This window comes from Orcinus orca, chromosome 10 (genome assembly GCF_937001465.1).
Source record: "Orcinus orca chromosome 10, mOrcOrc1.1, whole genome shotgun sequence".
Classification (NCBI taxonomy): Eukaryota; Metazoa; Chordata; class Mammalia; order Artiodactyla; family Delphinidae; genus Orcinus; species Orcinus orca.
Genome location: NC_064568.1, coordinates 44,771,831 through 44,786,037, shown reverse-complemented (window position 1 = coordinate 44,786,037; position 14,207 = coordinate 44,771,831). Strand labels below are relative to the sequence as shown.

Genomic DNA, 14,207 nt, shown 5'->3' with positions numbered 1-14,207 from the left:
CCTTCTTTACTACTCTCTCTGTCCTTCACCTGAGAGATACATCAGACAAATTTCCCTTCTGAGAACCTGCTCTGCTCTTTGTGTCTCCATGTGAATACTTGTCCTCTTCTCTCTGGCTAGAATTTTCTTTACTTACTTTTTCACCTTACTTTCCCACTCACCTTCGAAAACCGACTCAATTATCATTTTCCTTATGTAGCTTTTGTTCACTTGCTTTTCCTGCCTTTCCAAGCATAATTGAGCCCATTTCTGTTACAACACATTAAATTCTATTAGTTTATTAATTTTAAGTTTCACCTTTGATAGTCTATGAGCAGTTGAGGAGTAGCTCAGGGGTCTGATTACCTTGGTTTGAATTCTAGCTTTGCCATTTACTAGCTATACGCCTTTGAGCAAGTTACTTAAATATTCTGTGCCTTAGTTTTATCACCTATAAAATGGGGTTAATAATAATACCTTTCATGTATGTTATTTGGAAGGATTAAATGAGGTAGTCTTCAGATATTCTCAGATCATGTTTTTTACATACTGAACAATAAACAAATACTTTTATGACTATTTTTCAACCCTTAGCTTAGTGTCTGCACAAAGAAGGCTTATCTTAATGTTTTTTATTAAAGTTTTTCTGTGTAGACTCATGAATTATTTTCTCATTTTAGTTAACTCATAATGCATATGATCATTGTAAGAGTTTCTAATGTTTTACAGCAACTTAAGTATTTATTGGTAGCTGGATTATTGTTTTAATTTTACCTGTGTTGAAATTGCCCAAATTTCTTATGCCAAGGTAAGTAATGAAGGAGCAAGGTAAACACCTTCTACTCCTTTCCACAGAAGTGTTTGTTCTCTTTCGGGAGACTGGTTCATGGGCTTGGAGTAGTCTGATGGATCTGTTCTCCTGTCCCTGCAGGCCTTGTGTAGAGTCACTCGCCATTCTCCTACTGCCTTCCAGAATGTTATTGAGAACGTGGGACTGACCTCAGTAATAAACTCCCTGGCCTCTGCCATCTGCAGAGTCCAGCAGTACATGTTGACCTTATTCAGTGCTATGCTGTCCTGTGGGATTCACCTTCAGAGGCTAATCCAAGAAAAGGTTTGACCTGTTACTCTATTTGAAAAATTGTTGTGTTCTCCTACAATTTTAGTGGCTCAATAAGCAATGTATCTCTGTAGAATTTATTTTTCATCTCAAGGGGCCCTTTTGAACTTTGCCAAACCTCTGTACCACAGGGCATTCATCTGAAGTTGTTATAAAGTCTTTTAGTGATTAAAATAGAAATCTGCCTGCTTGTCCCATTTTAGTAATGAAAAGTTAGAAAATTTATGAGTCCTTCTTACATGCTAATATTTCTTATGCCTCCTTGTCCTCAGCCGTCATCTCTTTTCCCATATCCCTTGCCTGCCTTAAGGAGGGGTCCCTTTATATTCTCTGTTTGCCCTGATTCATTTTTATTCCTTTCCTGGTCCTAATACCCTGCCAGTACACATAACCTTCAGAGCTCCCTTTCTCTTGTTTTTAACTTAGTCTCCTTCCAATCGTTTGATATTCCTTTATTTTATGGAGTGTAGAGTTTGTAAGTATTCAGTTCGTATCAGAAAACTACATAGCTACAAAGAAGTCCCTGTAGTAGCTTTCCTCAAAGTGTCTTCTCTAGTGCCTGCTAAGGAGTGATCCCTGGACCAGAAACATTGCATCACCTGGGAGCGTGTTGGATACACAGACCCTCAGGCCCCACCCACACCTGCTGAATCAGAATTGACATTTTAATGAGGTCTCTTGAGGACTTGTTGGAACTTTATGGTTGGAGAAGCCCTGCCCTTGAACATTAGTGTTCAGTGAGGTGTTAACAGGTGAAAAAAGTGGACCATGGTTATATACCCATTTGGAAAGCAATGAGTCAGACATATTTTCAGTTGTACAACCTTTTCCACTTTTTCGTGTGCTCATGTATATTATGAGTCTTCATGAGGGTAGTGTAGTATGCAGTATTCTTTATACTTATTGGACCAATTACCCTTTTTCTGAGGGGAGATAACTGTCAAATTGGAGTTTTGTACAACATGGTGAAGGTAACACTGCTAGGAAGTATGGAATGGGGCCACTTAAATATAGTGTTTGCCATGTTTCTCCTGCATGAAATGCAACACGTTAAATTTGGTTTTTTATAAAACTAAAAATTTCAGTAATTAATAATTGTCAGGCTTACATAATAAACTTGATCTTGAAAGTCAAAATAGAAAGCAATCCATTTTTTGCCTTTAATTAATCTGATTTAATTCTGTGAAGAAATTTGAGCCTCAGAGAAAGTATAGTCTGTGTCTAATTTTTTGCTATTAAATTTTCCAAGTCATTGTATTAGAAAAAGTACCACTTGAGTAGTTTTGCTATGTAAATTGTGGTAAGAGAGGCTGAGAGTTTTATTTTTCTCGGATTTATTGAGTTTAAGATATTTCACAAAGGTAGTAAAATAATATGCACTAATTAATATGACTTTGTAATTGTTTTATAATGTTTAATGTCCCATGTATCTTAAATAAATGATTGAATAATTACGTGTATTAAATGAGAAATAATCTTTTGATTCTAACTAATATTGGCACTTAAAAACTTTTTTTAAATTGTGGTTAAAAACATAAAATTTACTGTTAACCATTCTTTTTTTTTTTTTTTTTGGTGGTACGCGGGCCTCTCACTGCTGTGGCCTCTCCCGTTGCGGAGCACAGGCTCCGGATGCGCTGGCTCAGCGGCCATAGGTCACGGACCCAGCCGCTCCGCGGCATGTGGTATCTTCCCGGACCAGGGCACAAACCCGTGTCCCCTGCACCGGCAGGCGGACTCTCAACCACTGCGCCACCAGAGAAGCCCTGTTAACCATTCTTAAGTGTACAGTTAGGAGTGTTAAGTAGATTCACATTGTTGTGAAACAGAGCTCCAGAACTCTGTCAACTTGTTTAGCAGAAGCTCTATATCCATTGTATATTTTGGGTGTTATGTTTTAAGACTCTGGATTTTATTTAAATCTTCTGTTTTAGTAGGCCTCCTCTGACACCGAACTGGCAGAGGAAGGATGGTGATGCTTTGTTCCTTCCAGGTTGGGGTGAAAGTCCAGGTTCCCCTGTAGACTTCTCTTGACACCCGAGGGGTGTGGTAGAGCCCCTCCTTACTGCAGGGCAAGGGTGGAAATCCAGGCTTTCCACTGGGCTTCTTCCTATGCCCCCCTGGCTGGTAGGGGGAGGGCTCCTCATTATTCCTCCACTGACACTGGTTGGGTAGGGGTGGGCGCCCCATTCCTGGTGGAAGGTGGTGAAGTTGCAGGCTTCCCACTTACCTCCTCTGATGCCATCCCAGCAGAAAGAAGGAGGGGAACGTGATTACTGCTATAAATGGGTGGAGGTCCAGGCGTCCCATCAGTATCTCTACTGATACCATGGTTGGGGCCAGGGGGCCTTGTTATTGCTGGGTTGGGATGAAAGTCCCAGCTCTCTCTTGGTCCTTTCTATTTCCCTGGCAGGGAAGAGTGTTGGGGTGCCTTGTTACAGTCACGTGAGGGTAGGAGGCTAGTCTCTCCTCTTGCCCCTTGCTGAAGGGGCCATCGTCTTTCCGTGGTGTTCGGCTAGAGTAGAGTAGCTGTTGTCTTAATGTTTTTGGTCTTTCCACGCTGCCGCTTTCCTGATCCTTTGGCTTGAGAGAGCTGATTTGTCCTGTGTATTTGTGTTTGTGTGCTGTTTGGCTCCTGGATTATCCAGCACCCAGTCTGGGATGTATGAGGCAGAGAGAAAACCCAGCAAACTCAGTGATATATTGATCCTCAGGTGCCGAGGCCTCTAACCATTCTGCATCTTTTCTGTCTTGTCCTATAATCTTTAAAATGTATCTATGGCCACTCAGTAATATACAGTGAATTGTCACTTAAAAGGTAAGGTTCTATTTTTTTAATTAAAACAATTTATTATTATAGCGAACATTTATTATAGGCCAGACACTTAGTGACTTATGACCCTGGGTTATTCTCAAATGAGACTTAGTGTGTTGAGTGATTTTGTCAAGTTCATGGAGTTTATAAATGCTAAAGCTGATGCTCAGGCCAGGCAATAAACAAGGAAACAGAATTATTTTGGATAGTGTTAGCGCTCTGAAGAGCGTTACACAGGATGATGTGGATAGAGTGTCTTGCAAGGGGAAGTGTGCAGGGAGTGGAGCCAGACACTGTTTGCTGGGAGGGAAGTCAGGGAGGGCCTCTCTGAGGAGGTGATGTTCCAGCTGAGCCCTCAGTGACAAGAAGGAGTGTGCTGTGTGAACCGCAGCAGGAAGAACTTTGTAGTTCAGCTTCCCTGAGGTGTGAGGGGTCATGGGGAGACCCGGGAGGAGAAGGAAGGCCGGCAGTGCTGAACGCAGTGAGCAGTGAGGAGGGGACATAGAAAGAGGCTGAGCAGTAGGAAGAAGACCCGGCTCATGTACGGTTGTGATACTGGCCTTAGGGGTTTCGACACAATGGCCATTGTTTTATTTTTACTTAAAGAAAAGTACAAATATTTGTATATAGGTGTGTGTTTTAGGGGCAGGTTTACCAATGTTAGTATTGCTAATTGTGTTTTTTTCAAGTGCTTGGTTGTTAATGGGCTAGAATGAGTGAAAGAGGAAGGGACCCAGGAACAAATACCAGGCTTATTGCTTCCTGCTGGACAGGGAGAAAGAACTGCGCCTGTTTTTTTGGGGGGATTGATGCCTCTATATGGTGATATTTTTTTGTTGTTGAAATTCAGTCCCCAAAAGAGGCCCATGCCATTCCTTTTAAATAAGAGAAATTACTATTTACTGCAGAAAATGTAGTAGAACCTAAAGAAGAAAACAAAATTGACTGTAATTTCACTACCCAGAGCTAATTACCGTTGCCATGTGGGTTTATCTCTTTTTAGCCTTTGGTCCGTATGTCTATGAATTTTATGCATACATTTATACAATTACGATAAAAATGTGTCGATTTATCATTTTCATGAATATGTCATTAAATATACCATAGGAACATTTAAAAAATTACTATATAATTTTTCATTTTGTGCCACTATGGTAACTTAACCCTTCTCCCACTGTTGACCTGTTTGCCTCTGACTTTTTGGTTTGCACTCACCCTGATGCAGTAAGCATCCTGTTTACATACAACTTTTGTTTTTGTTTTTTTGCGGTACGCGGGCCTCTCACTGTTGGGGCCTCTCCCGTTGTGGAGCACAGGCTCCGGACGCGCAGGCTCAGTGGCCATGGCTCACGGGCCCAGCTACTCCGCGGCATGTGGTATCTCTCTGGACTGGGGCATGAACCCGTGTCCCAGGCATTGGCAGGCAGACTCTCAACCACTGCACCACCAGGGAAGCCCTACATACAACTTTGTGTCTGCTGCTAGTAGATCACCACAGGTGTTATGCACACTTAGAAGGCTGTGCATAAACAATGCTAAATTGTTCTCTGGAAAGGTAGATGATGAGAGTACAATTTACTTGTGATGGTGTGAAAAGTGTTCACAGCTATGGTGACAAGGGAACTCTTTTGAGTTACAAATCATGTGTTCTGCATATTCAAGTAAATAGGAAAATTGGGCAAAACAAAAAGTGACAAACTGTTTTTCTACCCTGTTTTCAAAAAAGAAAAAACAAATGAAACTCTTAAAAGGATACTTTCTGTACCCATGGTAGATGGTCCTTTGTAAGTAATTCTTGCATCATCACTAGATGTAGGGAATTGATAACCTTTTCACAATTCAGATACTTGAGTGACTCTCAGCGAGAAGCTTCTGGAAGGCCTGACCAGGCATAAGAGAAAACCTTGTAAGTTAGGTGTGAGTTTATTTACTAATCTTTGCCCTGTAAACTGATTTTTTAAAAAGAATTCCTGGTTTACTTTGTAGTTTTATTTTTCTCATTCTTCCAAGCTTATTAATGTGTCCTACAAATATTCGATCTTGAAGATCTGGGGCTGGAGGAGTTTGGGAGTGCATAAAGGTGTTTCCTGCCGTTTTACTAGGAAACAGGTATTGGATGCGGTCATTGCAATTTCCCTTAATTATAATATCTACAAACTTAAAGCAGCTAATGCCATTTTAATTTATTTTTATCAGATTATGTTTATAACTTTTTTGAATTTGAGTTTAGTATTGAAAATCCAGAATATATGAGATACAGAATACAGAAGACTAAAATAAACTGCTTAACCATCCCAAAATAATCTCTTTAAAAATTTTGATATATATCTTTCAAATTCATATTTATTGTGCATATATGTGTACACATACACAGACCTTCACGAATTTCCTTCTCCCTGCTGCCACATACACATGCTACTAGAATCTTTTTACAGTAATTGGATCAGTTGTATACTGTTTGTTCATATTTTTCCTATTCAGTGATGTTGGGATTGTGTGTCTAACTCAGTATAACTCTTCAATATTGTTTTTAAAGTGTTATGACGTTCCATCATGTGAAGTTATCCCAATGCATTCCAGCAGTTCACTACTGCACATTTTAAAATTTCCTTTTTTTTGCCAGGGAGAACATTCTTATGGCTAAATCTTTTCACATGGGCATCTGTAATTATTCCTTTAGGATAAACTTTTAAGTAAAATTAAGCACTATCTTAGCTGCTCCTCCCAGAGTCTCTCATCAAGGATTTTATATTCAATATCTTGGGTGTTCTGTTACAGAGACCACAGGTAGGTGTATGAACATGGAAGAGATCAGTTCCCATGAACTCTTCCTGAGGAATCTGTCAGAGGATGAGCTTTAGACAACCAAGAAATGTTTGAGTAAGTTAAGACCAAGTAATGTGGGACTTCCCTGGTGGCGCAGTGGTTAAGAATCCACCTGCCAATGCAGGGGACATGGGTTTGATCCCTGGTCTGGGAAGATCCCACGTGCCGCAGAGCGACTAAGCCCGTGTGCCACAACTACTGAGCCTGTGCTCTAGAGCCTGCGAGCCACAACTACTGACACCTGTGCACCTAGAGCCCGAGCTCTGCAACAAGAGAAGCCACCACAGTGAGAAGCCCACGCACCGCAACAAAGAGTAGCCCCTGATCGCTGCAACTAGAGAAAGCCGTGCAGCAACGAAGACCCAATACAACCAAAAATAAATAAATAAATAAATAATTAAAATAAAAATTAGAAACAAACAAAACAGGGCTTCCTTGGTGGCTCAGTGGTTGAGAGTCTGCCTGCCGATGCAGGGGACACGGGTTTGTGACCCGGTCCGGGAAGATCCCATATGCCGCGGAGCAGCTGGGCCCATGGGCCACGGCCGCTGGGCCTGCGCGTCCGGAGCCTGTGCCCCGCAGCGGGAGAGGCCACAACAGTGAGAGACCCGCGTACTGAGAACAAAACAAAACAAAACAAAAAAAACAACAACCCAGTGCCCGATTCTTGATGTTAGAAAATTGAAAATATATAAAACCCCGGGAACCCTACTCTGCTGTATTTCAATTAATTGAGCATAGTATACTCACATCAACTTTTTTACAAGTTACATAGATTCAAACATCTGCCTCATTTATTTATTTTTTTTTGAGGTATGTGACCTTGAATGTACTTTGTAACTGCATAATCAGTGATGCATACATTGCACTTCATATGCTTTGGGGTCACTTAACAATTTAAACATTACTCTTTAAAGTCATACCGTGTTTCACAGGTGGGTTTGTTCATGCTCGTTGGTAAGATGATTTCCTCCTGGGTGTTACTGACTACGGATACTGCCTTTCTAATTTTTGTCTTATTTGCTAGTTTTGACAGGAGCTGCTGTCCATTTTTATTTTAGCAGTCTAGTTTGACTGGAGCTGTTGCTTCAGGTTTCATGTTTTGACCAAGTAGCACAACAGTGATTAATAATAAGCCGGAAGGTGCAGACCGCTTATGTTGTTTGGAAGTACTATGGAAGATCACTATGAAATTTCATGCATAGAAAACTTTGAAAAATTTGAAAGCTCATTCAGCTCAGGTTGTTTTTTTCTCACAAAGTCACTAGGCATCCTGACTCAGTGGTTGCTAATTTAAAATATGGTAATTAGTTTATGCATTTTAATAACATGAGTTTGTATTGACATTTTTTTGTCTACGCTAATAAATGTGTCTATAAGAAACATTTTACTAAGCTACTTGGCTAAACTTCTTTAAGGAAACTGTAAACCAAAAACAATTTTAGATTTAATCAGTACATTTTTCACTTCCATCAACCTTAAATGGGAAAATCGTGTCAGTGTATTATCCACATGATTTCTTTTTTTTTTTTTTGAGGCTATTATCATTTGATGGCCAGGCTGTGCTCATTGATTTTCACCTGTGACAGTTGATTGAAACAGATCAGTTTTATCTCTTGAGAAATAAATAACTTGGACGTTCTCTACATCATCATTATTTTTTATTTATCTCATAATTTTGTCCTTATGATATGTACTGGAGGGGTTTTTATCCTTTTGCTTACTTTTGATCAAGATTATCATTTTCTTTGTGATGGAAGCTTCATATATTTCGACCAGTTCCTCACATTGTGAACATTTCATCACGCCATCTTTACATTACGTAGGTATGTCCGCTCTGAAATCACTGCCAAGAACCATTTGAATGTTGGACATGAACTCGTTGTTCCGTGGTTTGGGCTATAGACCTAAACAGCTTCTGTTTTTTTTTTTTTTTTCCTCCACGTGTAAAATTTAGTTATGTTGAGCCAAATGGCAAGATGAATTTAAATCAAAGCTGAATACATAGTGGATTGCAAACTGAAGTGACCCGAGGTCATTTTTGGTTCTCTGAAGTAGCTTTGATTATTCATCCTTGGCACTAGGCTTTGCCTGCAGCCTGTAATCTTCCCTCCTCAGTGTTGTAAGATTAATACTGTTCTAGAGGTCTGGTGCATGTTGCTTAAGATTAAATATGGTGCCCTGGGCAGTTAGTTTCAGGGAGTCAGTCAGTACTGTTCATTTAGTTTTTCTGAAATGACTAAATGAGAATTTATTTAGGGCACAAGATGCTTGTAGGTTTAGATCCAAAATTAGAGTCTGTAGTATATTGTATCTTCTAAGGGACTTGGAATTACTATGTTAGAAACAAATCTTGTATGCAGTTTCTTTTATCTTCGGGTATTTGCTGTGCTAGTTTGTTTCACTCAAAATAATAGGCATTATTTTAGTTTTGCCAGATTGTTAGTAATGGCTGCATAACACTCCATCAATAAGAAATACGGTAGACCTTATCATCACTTCTTAGTGACATGTCTGTGTTTTTAAAATTATGACCGTTGCTGTACGAAACTTTTGTTGCGCCTGGAAAAATTTCCTCTTTTGTTATATGCTTAAGCTATATTTCACTTTTGCTGTGTAACTACTTCAAAATGTAGTGGCTTAAACAAGAGCAGTAATTTAACTTTGCTCACCAATCTGTAATTTGGGCAAGGTTGGGAGAGATTGAGTGGGAGCTGGAGAATAAACTTTCCAGAAGGCTCACTCAGATGACTGCGAAGTTGGTGCTCGCTGTTCCCTGGGAACCTTACTGGGCTGTGGGCTGGGAACCTCAGTTGCTTTCCACATGGGCCCCTCAAGGCTGCTTGGGCTTCCTCACAGTGTAGTGGCTGGGTTCCAAGAGAGAGTGTCCCAAGAGAACCAGGCAGAAGCCGCATGGCCTTTCAGAGCTGGCTTTGGAAATCATGTAGTGTCACTTCGGTGACTTCCCTTTCCTTCTCCACCTGCCCTCCCCACATGCATCATTAGTGTTTGTAATGAAAGAAGGTAAAACTGGATATGGGTAGATGCAATCTTTTCTACAATTGGGATTTAACAAATTCCCTGTTTTGGGAATGTTAAGGTGGTTTCTATTTTTGTTTGTCTTATAAACAGTACTACCATGAGCATTCTTCTTCTCAAAGCTCTTTTGTTCATCACTTGGTTAGGCTAAAATTCTTAAGATATAACAACTGTGTCAGAAGAAAATAACAGTTTTAAGGCTTTGGAGAAGTAACAACTCACTTTCCTACCAGCTGGAGGAAAGGTTGAACACTTACTCTCATATGAGCTATATTTGAGATTTATCCATTTACCCATGACCATGCCAGCTCATCTTTGCTAGTCTGCTTTGTTTTAAAACAGATTCTTATTCTTCCTAAATTTGCATTTCTTTGCCTACTAGTTAGGGTACATGATTTATTTGCTTGTAGGCAGCTTAGAATTCTTTTATTTGTTGTTTGCTTGTTTCTGTAATTTTTTACACTAGAGTGTTCATAAAAGTTATATTGGTAAAAGTTATTTATACCTAAAGATATTGATTCTTTGTAAAAAGTTTCAAATATTTCAAATACTTTTTCCAAGGTTGCATATTTATTTTGACAGATATATAGTATCATAAGTTTGTTTTCCCCCGTTATTTAAAATTTTCACAACCTGTTGAGAGTCTTTCTGGTAAAGGTAGTAAAGTAAGGATATCATTAGATGAATAGTCTGCCCTTTATCTTTTTTATTTACTGAAGTCTTAAATATACTTGTGAATGCTTTGCTCTTTCTTTTGTTTTATTTGTATTTTCCATACAAATTTCAAAAATGGAATTCTTGCAGCTTTATGCCTTATGATATTTTCTAGTATCTAGTTGGACAAACGCCTTCAGTCATTATGTCAAGGCTATGAAATGTGTGTGTGTAATCATCTCCGACATGCTATTCTGTCAAGCACTGTTGCACTCACACTCAGGTTTCTTGACTCCAGATTACAAGTTCTTTACCACTATATTAAGCTGCTGCTTCATTTTTTCCAGTGTTTTCTTATCGCTCCATAACAATCTATAGTTTTCTTTGTGTAAATCATACATTTCTCTTTTAAGTTTTCTTAAATTGTTCTGTATTTTTGTCATCCTTAATCAGAACACATATTTATGTGTTTACTAAAAGACACGTATAAGAATGTCCATAACAGCTTTACTCATTGTGGTTCCAAACTCCAAACAACCCAAATGTCCAAGAGTAAATGGGTATATACATTTTTCTGTGTTCACACCATGGAATATTATACAGCAATAAATTATGAACTACTTCTATACATAACATAGCTGACTTTTTACACCATTAAATTGAGGTCAGGCAGTGGTAATTTTTCTTTTTGTGTATCTTTGCTGTCTCCCCTTTTTCTTTTCTTTTCTTTTTTTTTTTTTTTTTTTTTGCGGTATGCGGGCATCTCACTGTTGTGGCCTCTCCCGTTGTGGAGCGCAGGCTCAGCAGCCATGGCTCACGGGCCCAGCCGCTCTGCGGCATGTGGGATCTTCCCAGACCGGGGCACGAACCCGTGTCCCCTGCATCGGCAGGCAGACTCTCAACCACTGCGCCACCAGGGAAGCCCTCCCCTTTTTCTTGATTAATTTAGTGAGTGCTTTATCTATTTTGTTGATATTTTTCAAAGGCAGCATTTGGATTTATCATTTTCCTTTTTTTCCTTTTACCTTGTTAGTTTCTGCTTGCATCTTTATTTTCTCCCTTTGCTTCATTTTGCTTTACCTTGTTCTTTTTACAGCTTTTTGTGTTGGGAATTTATTTCACACTCTTCTTTCATTTTAATTTACAAATGTATTTGCAGGTCACATTTTCTTCTGATGACTGCTTTAATTGTATCCTATAGATTCTTCTATATAGTGTTTTTACTATTTTTTTTTTAAGTTCTACAATTTTGGTTTGCATTTTTCCTTTACTCAAGGATTGTTTAATAGAGTGTCTTAAAATTTTCCAGGTAGAAGGGCCTTTTGGATATTGATTTTTTTTTTTACTTTCTACTTCTACAGCACTGTGATCATTACAGTCATTACTTTTTACTTTATGGATTCTATTAAGGTTTTCTTTATCACCTATTATGTAGGTACCTTAAAGGAACATTTCATATTTAAGAAAAAGGTACATTTTCTATTACTTGAGTCTAAATTTTAATACATACCCATAATATCTAATCTTTTACTTATGTTATTTAGGTCTTCTATATCCTTATTTTTGTTCTCATGACGGTCTTGGACTGAGAGTAGTGTGATTAAGTCTTCTATTCCTTCTTCCATCTCCTGTAGTCTTCACTTTTTAAAGGTGTTCACTATACTATGTGAGGCATAACCTTCCTTACTGTATTCAATACTGTTGTGTATGTGTTGTGAATGGTGGCCTTCGGCATTAAAAATGTTGTTTACTTCTTTTGGGCCTAAATTCTACCCTATATATCAGGAAAAATCATTATGTAATTCTTTGTATATCAGTAACAAACTTTCTGCTTTCGTTTTTGCTTGAATTTGCCTGATTGTGTGTTTATATGTATTGATTTATATATAAAATTTATACACAATGCAATTCATATTTTTTTTGGAGTGTAGTTGTACGAGGATTAACACATGCATAGACTCTTGTCACCACCATAAGAAGGATACAGAACTATTCCAACATCCCAAAGAATGACCTTGTGCTGCTCCCTTTTTTAGGTAAACCATGTCCCATCCCGGTCCCTGGCATTCAGTGATGCCCGTATGGTTTTACCTTTTCCAGAATGTTATATAAGTGGGATCCTATATGCGGTATGTGGGCCTCTCACTGTTGTGGCCTCTCCTGTTGCGGAGCACAGGCTCTGGACGCGCAGGCTCAGTGGCCGTGGCTCACAGGCCCAGCCGCTCCGCGGCATGTGGGATCTTCCTGGACCAGGGCATGAACCCGTGTCCCCTGCATCGGCAGGCGGAGTCTCAACCGCTGCGCCACCAGGGAAGCCCAGTATGTAATTTTTGAGACTGGTTTCTTTTACTTAACATCATGCAGTTGAGATTCCTCTGTATTATTGTGTGTACCGTTAGTTCATTCCTTTTGATTGCTGAGTACTATTCCTTTATGTGGATATACCACAGTTTATTTATCCATGTACCTGTTCAGGGACTTAAGGATTGTTTCCCATTTTTGACTCTTATGAGTAATGTTGCTATCAACTTTTACATGTAGATTTTTCTGTGAACATAAGTTTTCATTAAGTGAAATGATATGCAGTGGTTGGGGCATATACGATAGATATGTGTTTAACTTTTTTTTTTGGCTGCATTGGGTCTTCGTTGCTGCACGGAGCTTTCTCTAGTTGTGGTGAGTGGGGGATACTCTTCGTTGCAGTGCGTGGGCTTCTTATTGCAGTGGTTTCTCGTCACAGAGCGTGGGCTCTAGGCACGCAGGCTTCAGTAGTTGTGGCACGCGGGCTCAGTAGTTGTGGCTTGCGGGCTCTAGAGTGCAGGCTCAGTAGTTGTGGTGCACGGGCCTAGTTGCTCCGCGGCATGTGGGATCTTCCCGGACCAGGGCTCGAACCCGTGTCCCTTGTATTGTCAGGCGGATTCTTAACCACTGCGCCACCAGGGAAGTCCCTGTGTTTAACATTTTTATGAAACTGCTAAACTATTTTCCAGAATGATTGTGCCATTTTGCGTTCCCAGAAGCAGTGTATGTAGAATTCTAGTTGCTCCACATACTTGTCATTGTTAATTTTAGTCCTTCTAATAAATGTGTTGTGGTGTCCTGTGATCTTAATTTGTGTTACTATAATGATTATGATGTTGAACATCCTTTCATGCGTTTATTTGACATCTGTGTACATTCTTTGGTGAAATGTCTGTTTAAATATTTTGTCCTGAAAAATACTTTTCTTAATGTTGAGTTTTGAGAGTTCTTTATATATTCTGGTTACAAATACTTTCTCCTAGTATGTGGCTTATCTTTTCTTACAGTGTCCTCCCCAGAGGAGACATTCTAAGTTTAATTCATCAATTATTTCTTTTATGGATTGCAATTTTGGTTTATATCTAAGAATTCTTCCTAACCTAAGGTCATGAAGATTTTCTCCTCTGTTTCTTTTTAAGATTTTGTGTTTTTACATTTTACATTCAATTCTATGATCCATTTTGGGTTAGTTTTTGTATATGGTGCAAGGTGTGAGTTGAAGTTTAGTTTTTTTGCATGTGGATATCCAGTTGTTTATAGCAAAAACTTTTTTCCAAAATTCCCTTTGTACTTTTGTCATAAACCAATTGACTATAATATTTCTGAACTCTCTACTGTTTCCCCTTAGTCTGTGTGTCTGTCATTTTGTCAATACCACATTGTTTTGATTACTGTAGTTTTTAAAATGTCTTAAAACCATTGTGTGATTCTCCTGTCTTTTTTCCCCCCAAATTGTTGTGCTTATGCTAGTTG

The 14,207-nt window shown here is 39.1% G+C and overlaps 1 protein-coding gene across 13 annotated transcripts in view; it reads left to right on the top strand.

The window, feature by feature from the left end:
• Window positions 1–14,207, top strand: part of ULK4 (unc-51 like kinase 4) — a 529,281-nt gene that overhangs the window by 112,918 nt on the left and 402,156 nt on the right. For all 13 annotated transcript variants that reach the window (XR_007469880.1, XR_007469879.1, XR_007469881.1 and 10 more), the window contains one exon: window positions 911–1,093. Coding sequence is in view for 10 of the 13 variants with exons in the window: in XM_049693609.1 (XP_049549566.1) it covers window positions 911–1,093 (183 nt within the window). In the remaining 3 variants the exon portion in view is untranslated. The remainder of the gene's footprint in view (window positions 1–910; window positions 1,094–14,207) is intronic.